This window comes from Mandrillus leucophaeus, unplaced genomic scaffold (genome assembly GCF_000951045.1).
Source record: "Mandrillus leucophaeus isolate KB7577 unplaced genomic scaffold, Mleu.le_1.0 Scaffold256, whole genome shotgun sequence".
Classification (NCBI taxonomy): domain Eukaryota; kingdom Metazoa; phylum Chordata; class Mammalia; order Primates; family Cercopithecidae; genus Mandrillus; species Mandrillus leucophaeus.
The window spans coordinates 2,169,414-2,183,080 of NW_012102654.1; the positions used below are offsets into that span (position 1 = coordinate 2,169,414).

Genomic DNA, 13,667 nt, shown 5'->3' on the forward strand with positions numbered 1-13,667 from the left:
GAATCACTTGAACCCAGGAGGTGGAGGTTGCAGTGAGCCGAGATGGTGCCACTGCACTCCAGCCTAGGTCACAGAGTGAGACTCAGTCTCAAAAACAAAACAAAACAAAACAAACAAAAAAAAAAAACAAAAACAAATTTACCTTTTTTTAAGTTTCCTCTGAGCTCCATTTCCATTAGTCCAACCACCTCCCTGACATCTTTTTGGAGATCTCAAGGGTATTTTCAGATTCCTATGTCCCTATCCAACTCATGGTCTTCCCCCTACCAAACCAGTTTAGTTCTTTTCCAGTGTTCCCCAGCTCAAAGAATGGCATCGCTATCCATTTCATTTCCAACTGGAAACCTAGGAGTTCCATTCTTAGCCCCCTTTTCCCTGCCCTTCACCTCAATCCAAACTATCATCAAATCCTAATGTTTTACCTAGAAAATTATCTCTCATTGATCCACTTCTCTCCACCCCAAGTCACCACCATATTCTAAGCTACCATCATCTGTGATGTGGAATGCTCTTAACCTAGTCACACCCACTGCGGTTCCCTTTACAATCAGGTCAGCAAAGTGACCTTCTCAAAATACAAGCTTCATTGTATTAACCCTTGCTTAAAACCTTTTGATGGCTTCACAGTGCTCTTAGGATGAAGACAAACACGGCCAGCAAGGCCTGCGTAGACTGGCCCCTTGATCCAAGTGCCCTCTCATCCCTGCTGCTTTAGACATTTGGGACTTTAGTCCTGCATTTTGCCTTGCTGCTCCCATACAAGGTCTTTGCATAGATAGTTCCCTCTGCTTTAGAGCACTCCTTCCAACTCTTTAGCTATCAGAGTTTTGATCTTAACTTCAAGACCACCATATCAGGGGACAAGTGTGGTGGCTCATGCCTTTAATCCCAGCACTTTGGGAGGCTGAGGCAGGAGGATCACTTGAGCTCAGGAGTTTGAGATCAGCCTGGGCAACATTGTAAGACCCCATCTCTACAAAAAAATAAGGATATTAGCTGGGCATGGTGGTGTGAGCCTGTAGTCCCAGCTACCAAGGAGGCTGAGGTGGAAGGATCACTTGAGCTCAGGAGTTTGAGATCAGCCTGGGCAACATAGCAAGACCCCACCTCTACAAAAAATAAGGATATTAGCTGGGCATGGTGGTGTGAGCCTGTAGTCTCAGCTACTAAGGAGGCTGAGGTAGGAGGATCACTTGAGCCCAGGAATTGGAGGCTGTAGTGAGCTACGATGGCACCTTGGCATTTCAGCCTGGGATACGTTTGGCATGTGTTTAACAGAAAGAGACATACCAATTGTTTCTAGTTTTCTGAATCCATGAAGATTATTAAAAAATACAAGTGATTAGCAACCGCTTAGAAAGTGGGACTAATTAAACTTTTGAAGCAAAAATCGTATTCAGTGAGACTGAGAATTATTTCCCCTCAGTTAAATACAAATATTTTATATGTTGAGGATGCTATGGAAGAAAGCCCGGAAGATACAAAAACTGTGTTTTGCTTTTTAAGTTTTGTTTAAATACAATTTCTGAAACTCATAAAATCATACGAATGCCCTAAATTTTAGTAGCATGCAGTTTAACATGAATTATGCCATATATAAGTTACTTGGTTTTTATTGAATAAAAATTACTTTAAAATTGAAACATAAAAGGAATCACCATACCAGGGAAGCTAATCTTAGTACATTCATGATGTACGACTAGTCACTCACTGCATAGACAAAGCACTCTGTCACCTGTAAGGGGACGCAAGGATGCACGAATGTTTCCCTGAAGGAGCTCACAGGTAACACGAGGAGGCACAGCACACAGTGTTATTTACAGTAGAAGGCAGTGGCAATGTGTATAAGATAAACAAAAAGAGGTACAAAGAAGTCGGTTCTTCATGAGACTGTCACCCATTTAATTAGTTAATGGTTTCACCATTTCCTCTCCTACATGTTACTTCATTCATCCTGTAAGTCTACCTTTTCCCAATATTCCACAAAACCTATAAAGGCTCTTTATCACTTACAACATGAAATTCTGGACCAACGGAAACCTTTAAGTCATTCTACAATGTACCGAATTTTTCATTCTTTCACTTGCCTACGTGTGACCTTGACTCTGGCCTTGCCGGTTTGTTCATTCCTTGCCTCAAAGGAAGCATGATACAGACTATCGGCTTCAGGATTAGACTTGAGTTTGGATTCCTGCTTTGTCAGTTACGGGCTAAAATCTTTCCACATTATCCTCCATGCTGAAGTAAGCTTTGCCTGAAAATCAAGTTCATGTCACTGTTCAAACTGATGATACATTTTCTGACTTAACCATTTCACCTGGGTCTTGTACTTCTCTCAATCCAATTACCTGAGCTGTGAGGTTCCAATTCTGATCTCCCAGTCTCTATCACAACTTTTTATTTTTATTTTTTGAGACAGAATCTAGCTCTGTCACCCAGGATGGAATGCAGTAAGCTCACTGCAGCTTCAGCCAACAAGTCTCAAGCAATCCTCCCACCTCAGCCTCCAGAGTAGCTGCGACTATAGGCTTGTACCACCACGCCTGGCTAATTATTTTATTTTTTGTAGAGACAGAGTCTAATTTTGTTGCCCAGGCTGATCTCAAACTCCCAGACTCAAGCAATCCTTCTGCGTCAGCCTCCCAAAGTGCTGGGATTATAGGCATAAAACACTTTGCCCGGCTCCATCTCAACTTTTAAATATCCCTCTCTCAGGTAGCCATAGTCCTTACTCTTTGTTTTGACTGCCTCAACCTCTCATCTGTTACTCACCCATCCTCTATTTATGATGCTTCCCTGACTATTGCTTATTTCTTCTGGTTTCGACATCTACATGGGTTGACTTAATTTTGATGTAATAAATGTTTGGTTCAGTAACACAAAAAGCCAAATAAAAGAATGCAAAATTAAAAGACGGTAATAGACACAGATTTCTATATCTTGGGTGGAAGATTCAAAGACAGAAATTAAAACGATGCTAGCACTGCAAAATGTAAAAACAGATTACAAAACAAGTCAGGAGCTTAGAGCCTATTGCCGGAATTTCACAGAAGCTGCAGAACACAGCAAATAGTAGCTCTGGATGTGCCAAGCAAACCCTTGCAATGTCACCGCGTCCCATTCCCGGCACTGCAGCCCTGTGCCACGTTCTTCTATCTTCTGCAGCATGTGACAGAAAGTTGTCTGTGTGGCATATGGTTAATGGAAATAAACATAGCGATTGTTTTTGGTTTTCTGAGCTCCATGGAGATTATTACAAAATACAAATGACTAGTGACAACTTAGAAAGTGGGACTGATTAAACTTTTGAAGCAAAAATCTTATATTCAGTAAGATTGAGTTTTCTCTTCAGTTAATAGGAGTATTTTATATGTTGATGACACTATGGAAAAAAGCCCAGAAGATCTGAAACTGTGTTTTGGTGGACAAATTTTGTTTAAATGCTTGTAATTTTTGAAACTCATAAAATCACATAAATGTCCTAAATTTTAGTAGCATGCAGTTTAATTTGAATTATGACATCTATAAATTACTTGATTGATTTAAATTGAATAAAAATTACTTTAAAATTGAATAAATTGAACAGAGGGCAGAAGAGTATAGTAATTAATGTGTATAAGTTTGAGAATCAGACTGAGACTAAGTAGCCACATGAGCTTGTAGCAAGTTTCTTGATTGCTTCTCAGGCTCAGTTTCCTCTTCTATAAGATGCAGATAAAAATCTGCTATGGCTATTGTTGGCATTAAATGAGAGAATGCAGTAAACCACTTTGCAGTGCAGTGTTTGGCAGAGGGAAAACGTTCAGAAGGGTTAGCTATTCTTCCTTATTCAATGTTATAAGTAAATTAGGTGATCTTATGTTCCTAATATGATGTTCCATCATGTTTCTAAACAAAATTATGTTCGATTCATACAAAGGGCACTAAAAGGCATGTTTTCAATTTCCCCCCACTCCAAACTCCAAACAAAAAAGAATTAACTACTCTAAATCCTGCATCACTCAGAATTCCACACATTTTACCTCAATGATGGCGTTAATACCGTTTCTTTCACTTCAAACACAAAGCAGATTCACAATTCTAGGCCATATCAAATATTTAAACATATATGTTAGTTGGCCCCATATTAGCAGATTGTAATTCAGGGTAACGTTTCTGAAGCTCTCCATATGAACACTGTATTTTAAATGAAGCTACTAAGCCTGTTTTAGCAGAACCCCAACCAGAAACACGTGCATGTGAATAATAAATAACAGTATGTGTTCATTATACCTACATTCTGACCCAACAATCTTTCTACGAATCCAGGGCATTCCAAGGAAACTGGGTTAGGACGTGCCTACGCAACATGTTTCTGATTCCACACCATTTCCAAAGGCAATATATGTTATCAGTAACCCTTTTTTCTTTTTGGTATATGTATTGCAAATAACAAATCATGGAAAAATCTAGGAGTTCTGTGATGAGAATTTGCAGGATTAATTTCCTTTAATTAGAACAACTAGGGGCCCTTCGGGTACAGCACTGTATGGCAGAACATCCACATTCTAGTCTCTAGAACCTATAAATATGTTATCTTCTATGGCAAAGTAGACTTTGCCGATGTCATTAGTTAAGGACCTTAAAATGGAGAGATCATCCTGAATTATCTGGATTAACCCAATCTAATCACACTGTTCCTTAAAAGCAGAGAAGGCAGTGGTCAGACAGGGGACTGTGACTATGGAAAGCTTTGGAGAAGGAGCCACAAGCCAAGAAATGTGGGTGCCTCTGAAAGTTGAAAGGAAAGATTCTCCGCTAGTGCCTCCAGACACTTTGATTTTAGCCCAGTGAGAATACTACCGGACTTCCAATCTTCAGACAATAAATCTGTGTTGTTTTAAGCTACTACATTTGTGGCAATTGGTTTCAATGGCAATAGAAGACTAACAATCATTATTGTCATGGCTTCATTAGAATTCATGTCTTCATTAGAATTTCAGGAGCCAAATTGTATTTGAAATATTTAGCTGTTTAAAAAGGTAGTGCTTTGAAACAGGCCTTACCACATTACTTTAAACTTTCAAAACGTAGAAAAAGAGTTTTAAAAACAGCTTTGAGAGTTACTAGCATTGGTTTTTAGAGCCAACACAACTTTATTTAAATAGCACAGCTAGTCAATAGTAAACCCCTCCCACGGCACCTTTTCCTTTCCAGAAGAACTTTACAAACCAAACCAAACTAGGGATAACCTATGAAGGTTTCTCTATGAATAAAATTAGTTATTTCATTTCATCCACTTTCATATCCTGCCGCCATAAACAAGCAATTCTTTTAACCAACACATTAATATAAATGAAAAACTGATTCAAGGTTCTGAGCTTGTTACATGTCCCTCCTTCTACCAATATATCGTTTAATGGCTAATACATGATTAAAATCATCAGGGAATAATCTTTGAGGCCAGTCTCAATGCCACAGCTCCGACATACCTAAGTTCATCCATTTCCCTCTTCTTCTTCATTTCTTCTTTTTCTCTCCTTTTCATTTCCTGAATCTGGGCTTTTTTCTCATTCCTCTCTTCACGATCTCTGCATTCTTTCTCTGCTGCTAGGTCTGGGAACCGCTCCACTTTGGTCTTTTCTAATCGGTTCAGGATCTCATTTATTTTCTTCTCCACTGTCACAATTTTTACCTTTAAGGGAGATAGGAGAAAAGATATTGCATCTTTTTGTTTTTTTCTCCCAGAAGAGGGGTGAGGCTTTCCAGGGGTTTAGCAACCCAGTTTAATTCCCTTTAGAAAACACACATCATGCTCAGCCCTCAACAACAATGGTGTCAGACAGAAAAGATAGGATACTCCATTCAGTATCAGGGCTCCGCCTCCTTCAGTGGCACAAAACACTTACATCCTTCTGCCTGTGAAAGCCTATCTGCCCCACATCCATGTCAGCTGTTTTCTTCAGGTTAGACCACGGCGTATATACCACATTAACGTTGTTCATCTTGCAGCCTGCCAAGAGAGACTGTCTTCAACATGCAGGCAGGATGAGACTGAGCAATGTGTTCCCTTACCCACTGGCAAACTGCCATAAGCCGACAAGGGAAACGGCTTAGAATGAACAGGCCACCCATTGTTTTAAACCACCAATACTTTTTCAAAACCACCCACAAAAGGCAAATGGTAAAGCTGACAAAATTCAGACGGAAGTATTACTATGGCAAGTAGGGGTCCATGGATTAGCTTCAGGGACTTCTGAGGACTCTCTAACATTGGATGCAAAATGTATCATTGTGGTTTTTTTTGAGAGAAAAGGACTGAATACGTTTCCTCAGATTCTCAAAGGACTCCTTGACTCTGAAGGTTAAGCAGCACTGGAAAGCTATGGCCTGGGACTCGCAAGCCCTGGACTCTAGCCGGGACTACCACGAGCTACCCAAGTCCCTCTGGAGAAGTCCCCCGGCCCTCTGAATCGCATATGAAATGTGAGGAAATTGGACTAGTTGAATAGATTTTTTGCTTATATTTTCTTTCAGCAGTGGAACCCTTTTACTAAAGAAAATACAGAAGTCATCAGAGCAGAGGCGCTCTGGATGGAAGGAGTGCCAGGTGCCCTGTTCACTCCTCCTCCTACCCCTTGCACCACCTCCTCCACCACTCATGCCCTCTACCCCCAGTACCCTCCCTGGCAGTTCTGGAAATCGCAGTTTAATCACTGGTCTGATGCTCTCTCTGGTCCTTTCAAATTTGATGGCAAGAGATTTCAATGCTTATTAAATCCCCATGTACACTGTAAAAAGCTGGAAGACGACTTTACCCAAGTGTTCAAGGTTAACACCACCAAAAATGGCACAAAATGACATCATGTGCTGCCTGACTATAACGTGCAAAACTTCACTTATGTAATATTCCTGCCCCAAAGTGCGTGATGGGATTCTAATCCAGAGGAAGCGTCAGACAAACCCCAACTGTGGGTTAGTAATCCCATTACTACAACTGGTCTGCACTCTTCGAAAAACAAAGCAGCATTTCTGGATTAAAGGAGACTAAATACAGCACAAGTAAATACAGCACATGGCCCTGGATCCAAAAAAAAAAAAAGCTATAAAGAAACAGTAGTGGGACAAGTGGCAAAACTTAAATATGGACTGTATACCAGAACACAGTATTCTATCCATGTTAAACTTCCTGAATTTTACCACTGCAATGCAGTTATTTAAGACAATGTCCGTGTTCTCCAGAGAAACATGTTCAAGGGTCATGATATCTACAATTTCCCTTCAGATGGTTCAGCTAAAAAGGTTAATGAGTATGCTATATATAAAGCAAATAAATATGGAAAAATTTAAAAATGGATGAATCTAAGTGAATGGTATATGGTAGCTGTACTATTCTTGCAACTTTTCTGTATATCTGAAAGTATTTTCAAAATAAAGTTTCTTTAGAAAATCTCCATGTGCAAGGCACTGTGGGGGATACAAACATGATTAGACAATGACTCCTGCTCTCCACGAGTCTAACGGAGCAGGGCAAGCACATAAATAACTTGGATTAAAAGAACTGATCAAATGCTGTTGGAAAGGTAGAGGAAAGTGCTGAGACAGCACAGAGAAAGTGGGGCCACTCACAGCTGAAGAAGGAAAAGCCTCCATCGAGGAGGCTCACAGAGCTCAGGGGTTACGCCAGAAGACTTGAGCCAAATGGGGTGACATCAAATCCAGTCTCTACTGCACTTTAGACCTCTAAGACCTTGAAGAAGTTCCTTAATTCTCTTTAAGATCAGTGTCCTCCTCTATAAAATGAAAATAATATCTAACTCAACAGGGTGGATAATTTGTGAAGTACTTAGCACACGGCCAGGCATGTAATTAACGTTCCATCAATGTTAGCAATTACTACCACCACTATACCTACTATGTGGACCTTGAACCTTAGCTTGCATCTGGACTCTGATGACTGACAAGGACAAACCTGAAGGCAGAGGGAACAATACAAGCCGAGTGCAAGGTCAGAAAACAGCAAATATTGGCTTTGGCTGTAGGGTGAAATACGTGAAGGAAAAGAAGTCCGCAGTCAAATCGGAGATGCTTAAATACCAACTTCAGAAGTCCGGACTGAACAGTTTAGGCCAAGGGGAGTCAAGAAAGTTTCTAAACTTTTAAAAGTTTAATCTGGAAAGATTCATTGGGTGAACAAAGAACAGGCTGACCTAAGATTCTAGACCTATGACCCAGAACAGGCTGATTCTACAGTGATGAACGAGTTTACCCCCAATGTCCTTGGTTCTGATCACTGCAGGTGGTCAACCAGGGGAAAATTTTGTCCCTACAAAGTGCCACAAGCGGAGTGTCCTCTAGAAATCTCAGAGCAAAGACCGTTTTCTCCACTCCTTAGCACAGTATCTTCTACTGACTCACAAGAGCAAGACCCTTGGGCTTAGCTCCTTATTTGCTAGCTGAGCTATCGTTGCAGAAGGCTGAAGAGGAGAGAAAGAGTAATTCAAGGTCATGACTCTTTGCTCCTCTTTGTTTTCTCTAGAACTAGTAAACTAAGAAGAGATTAAGAAGAAAGCAGCTGGGCCAAGAATAAGGCCTCCAAAGCTCTTTTGACAAAGGCATGTCTGCTAGCCAGGGGCATGGGAAGGCATAAGGACATGTGAAGGAAGTTGAAACACAGAAGAAAAGAATATAATGACTATTTCAATTCTTATTATTTCAGTAACTGAAGATCTTTGCTGAAAATCTTAGAAAATTCTCTTCTACTCATAAAATGGAATGTCCCAAAATGTATTACAATTTGTTGACTTATAGAGTTGAAAATCAGAGGCTCTGTAAAGCAAGAGTTCTGCCTTCTCTGGCTAGGTGCTGACTCATCATTCAGGCCGCCTAAGTGAAGGTGTGGGAAGCACAGTCTGAGTGACGGGGAAAGGGGAATGCTGCGCTGCTCTTGTCCTGTAATTGCCAACCCCTGGTACCTGTTATCAGCTGTGGGTTTGCCCCATGCTTATCTTCTACCCAAACCATGATTGCTTTCCAACCCTCTGGAGCATCCTTCCACTCCATCTCAAGCCACAGTAACCTCTACCTGATCTAGACCTATGTTCTACACCCTAAAATCGGATCTACTGGCTCATCCTTAGCAGAGCACCACCTCCTAGTTTCCCTTCTTAAACCCCACCTCTAACCTAATAATCATCCTTCTTAACCCTTCATGACGATTAGATGAAATCTTGCATGGCATAAATAAATACCAGGTAATCACCAAGCACAGTATGCCAGGCCCCACCTAAAACACTTAGGCTAATTGTTCTCAACCCACACTGCACAGGAGAATCACACAGAGGACTTTAAAAAGCAGTGATACTTGGGAATCACCCCAGACCAACTAAATAAGATTCTCTTCAGTGGGGAGGGGAAGTAACAAGATCAACTGACTTGACAACTTCACAATTTAAGAGGGAAAAAGTATGTAAGAGGAGGAGAGAAAGAAAAAGTAGAAAAGCATGATTTGGGGACTTTTCAAGAATCTAATGACAAATAATAGAAATAAAGGTATCAAACAACATTAAAAATAAAGCCACAAAACACATTGTTCTTGCTTAGCTATCAACATCACCAAATTTCCCAAAGTCTTTTTATAATAACACTAAGTACAGACAGATCTAGACAACCTTCTATTCAAGGTAAGGAAACAGTAAAAAGAGCTGAGACTCAGATAGGACCATCAAAATGACAGGGGTGGGGAGATCAGTTTTCAGTTATTTGACAGGTAGCAAAATTGCCATCCATCTTAAAGAACAAAACATGGCAAAGGCACAGCACGTGTTATTCCTTTGATGGAGGCCAAAGTCAAGAGCATGCTCACTAAAATGTAATCCACTTCTGACACAGAGAAAGTTAATGCTAATTCTAAAAACACCACTAGGAAAACTGACCTTGAATGCTATTGGCCTTCACAAGGTGGGCACAGTCCATCAGCACTTCCTTTGGGATGTCTTCTATATTCTCTCCCTGAAATACAAAAATAAACCAATTGGTCTACTACCTCATTATCCATTGACACCGGAGCACTCAAAGGGCATCTGCTGCCTTATCTACCAGGTATGACTTTATTATAAGCGAGGTTCTTCAACTGTTACAGAACACTGAAAAGTAAATTAACTATGTGCATTATGAGAATGTTTAAAATAAGAGAACGCTGTAATATGAAAAATACTGACACTTAATAAGTAAAAACAAAACAAAATAGGAAATGAAAATAACTGCCAGAATATTAATTATAATTATGTCTGAGTAATTTTTATTCTCTTTCTTCTCATTCTGACTTCTAGAAACCTTGTGGGAAAATGGTGCCTATTTTTGACAACTGGATGTCTTCCTGGCTGAGGTCCCTATGACCTTCCTCTCAAAAGAAAATGTGTAGTTTTAGTTCTCAGACATCTGGTAGGTCATCTATCCTCAGCTTTAATCAGGAAAAAAGTTCTTGTTGTGTAGCTCTCAACCATTCATTATAAGGAAGAAATAACAGAAATGACACTGATCCTTTTTCTCTACAGAAATTTGTATCAAAATCAAAGATGAATAAGTGAGGTGATGCCCCTTTTACAGATGCAGAAACAGGCCAGTTAAGTAACTTGCTCAGAGTCACGTGGTAAGTAAGCAGCAGAACCAGAATTCAAAGCCAGCAGTCTGGCCCCAGAGTCTGAATAACCCCTTAGTCTTACTGCATTTCCAACACTTCCTTGGTACCTACTAAGTACAACGGCTATGTCATTTACTGCAGGAAATTAATCAGGTAAAAGTTCCTCAAGGAGCACACACTTTCACACTGGGCACATTAGGCTGGGTTTAGGGGCTCATGCCTGTAATCCCAGCACTTTGGGAAGCCAAGGCAGAAGGATAGCTTGAGCCCAGGTGTTCCAGACCAGCATGGGCAACACAGTGAGACCCCATATCTACCAAAAAAAATTAAACTGGGCTCATTATGTGCTTCCAAAAGAAAGTGAAATTGAACTTCAATTCAAACAAGTAATAATTGGTGATAATGTGAACTTAGGACTACCACCAGTATTTTCCATCTTCTGACACAGCAGATTCCCCAAAGAAGACATTAATCTGACCCAAAATGAAACTTGGTAATGCCATAATTTGTTTTCTCTAAATCTAATAGTTCCAAAATGGCAAGAAGTTGCCTAAAAGAACTCAGAATTTTGTTCCAGCATAGAGTTCATAATCCTCTTTTCCTTCACCATATAGTCCTCAAAAACATAAATAGTATGAGATGGGGCAAAATGTTTAACCTTGCCAGTAAACTAAAAAGTGAGTATTAGCGCCATAATGAAGTAGCATCTTATATTCATCAAATGGCCAAAAGTTTTTTTTTTATTTTTTAAGTTATAAAACCCAAAAAGATTTTGGTAAACCTATAAACAGTAGAGAGCATTTTAAACAAGCACTGTACTTTCAGAGGGCAATCTGGCAACAAAGCAGTTACCAAACTATGTACATCTTTTGACCCAGGAAATCCATTCCTAAGAATTATTCTAAAAGAATAATGAAAAACAAAAAAACAAAACATAGAACCAGAAGGTAGATCATGAAAAGTTATTTCTTGGGATTCATAATGCTGGAAAATTGTAAACAACCTATATTCTGAGAAGGGAGTTTCATATTAATTGCAGCATATTATTAACTCAATGCAGTCAAAATAACAAATATGAAAATTATATAGCAACATAAAAAAGTTCACAAAATGTCACGTTAAAAAGTAATCAACCAAGGGATGTCAAGCTGGAATGTGGACAAAAGAATTTAACTGTGTTACAAACACAGGACATCACATCACTGAAAGGGGTGGGAAAAAAAAGTAGCTTACAGCTAACTTTGGAAAATGATGTGTTTTTGTTGCTGTTGTTCTTGAGACAGGGTCTTGCTCTGTTGCCCAGGCTGGAGTGCAGTAGCGTGATCATGGCTCACTGAAGCCTCAGCCTCCCGGCCTCAAGTGAGCCTCCTACCTCAGCCTCCTGAGTAACTGGGACCACAGGTGGGTATCCCACAACCAGCTAAATTTTCTTTATTTTTTGTAGAGACAGGGTCTCCCTATGATGCCCAGGCTGGTCTTGAACTCCTGGGCTCAAGTGATCCTCCTGGCTCAGCCTCCCCAAGTGCTAGCATGGAAAACAATGTTTTGACTGGAAATGCTTTAAGGCAAAAAGCAAAGGATGACAATCAGAGCCATCCCCATGAGCTCATGTTTAGCTTAGTATAAATACAGATGGAGAGATACAGAAACAATTACGGATATGTGCATATGCATGGGTTAGTATACATACATGTATCTCTTTCTCTGTCAGCTCAGAGGGCCGAAAAACAATGACACTCCAGTGGTAACAGGCACACCCAGAGCCTAGATCTTTTTAAATTTTTTCACATCAGACATGACAAGGTTCAAGGGTGGCACATCTCATACATGCACATGAACAGCCAATCACCACACTCATAAACTACAAAAGGATCTGTCTAGATCTTGATTTCAAAACACCATTACCACTGAAAAGAACCAAGGTTCCTTGGAGAAATGCCTGATTCTGGAGCTGGGACAGGGAAAACACAAGACGAGCCTGGAACTCTCCGTAGTGCCAGAAAGCAAGGATGTGCTCAAAGAACAAAAGGATGGGAGCAAGTCAGAGGACACGGGAGCACACGGAAGCCCACTGAAAGAGTTCCAGCTGAAGCTGCAACGATATCAGAGTAAAATAACCCGGTTCCAGAACATATCTCAAAGGATAAAATAAACACAGGAGTCTAGGCTGATGCAAATAAATGACAGAATACATAAATAGGGGAAAAGAGAAAAATGTTCCTTCCAGAATTCCAAATAATGTATATGACACTCCCATATCCAGGAAGTAGTGCTTAATTCCATCCTCCACCTCCTTGAGTATGGGCTGGACTTAGTGACTTGCTTTCAAATAAGAGTACAGAAAGGGGGAGAAAAGCGACCTTGTAGTAGAGAAACCTCCAAACGCTACGCTGGCCAGGCCATCAAGGCTCACGTCATCAATGATAAGTCATGGTAATGCACGCACCCAATACGCTGTGATGAGACAGGCACTTCACTCTGTGATATTCTCCCCCTAAACCCATAACCCATCTAGTCACGAGAAAAAATATCAGATAAATGCAAACTGAGCTATAGTCTACAAAATACCTGATCAGTACTTCTCAAACTGATGAAAAACAGAAAGAATGGAGAAATTGTCAAAGACTAGAGGAGACTAGGCAGATACAACTAAATGTAATATGGTACTCTAGACTGGCTACTAGAACAAAAAGAGGGCATTAATAGAAAATTGGTGAAATCCAAATAAAGTCCAGAGTTTAGGTGACAGCAACATGCCAAGGTTAGTTTCTCCATCTTGACAAATCTGCCATAGTAATGTAAGATGTTAATGATGGAGGAAACTAGGTGAAGGGTAGATGAGAACTCTGTATGACTCCTGCCACTTTTCTGTAAATCTAATATTTTTCCAAAGTTAAAAGTTTATCAAAAAGAAAGCAGTACACTCACAAGCATATATACCCTATGATTCAACTATATAAAATACACGAATAGAGACAGATTGGAAAAATAGTGGTATTGCATTACTAGGGGCCATTAAATATTTTTTCCTTTATTACTAGCATGT

General features: G+C 40.1%; 1 protein-coding gene across 6 annotated transcripts in view; it reads right to left on the reverse strand.

The window, feature by feature from the left end:
• CCDC25 (coiled-coil domain containing 25) overlaps positions 1-13,667 on the reverse strand; it is a 46,637-nt gene that overhangs the window by 14,532 nt on the left and 18,438 nt on the right. For 3 of the 6 annotated variants that reach the window (XM_011983878.1, XM_011983879.1, XM_011983877.1), the window contains 3 exons: positions 9,915-9,990; positions 5,889-5,992; positions 5,472-5,674 (listed from right to left, as the gene is read on the reverse strand). In XM_011983878.1, the coding sequence (XP_011839268.1) occupies positions 5,472-5,674; positions 5,889-5,992; positions 9,915-9,954 (347 nt within the window). In that variant the 5' untranslated portion in view covers positions 9,955-9,990. Of the gene's footprint in view, positions 1-5,251; positions 5,675-5,888; positions 5,993-9,914; positions 9,991-13,667 lie in introns of those variants that run through there. The other 3 variants (XR_001006454.1, XM_011983881.1, XM_011983882.1) reach the window with 3 other exon arrangements.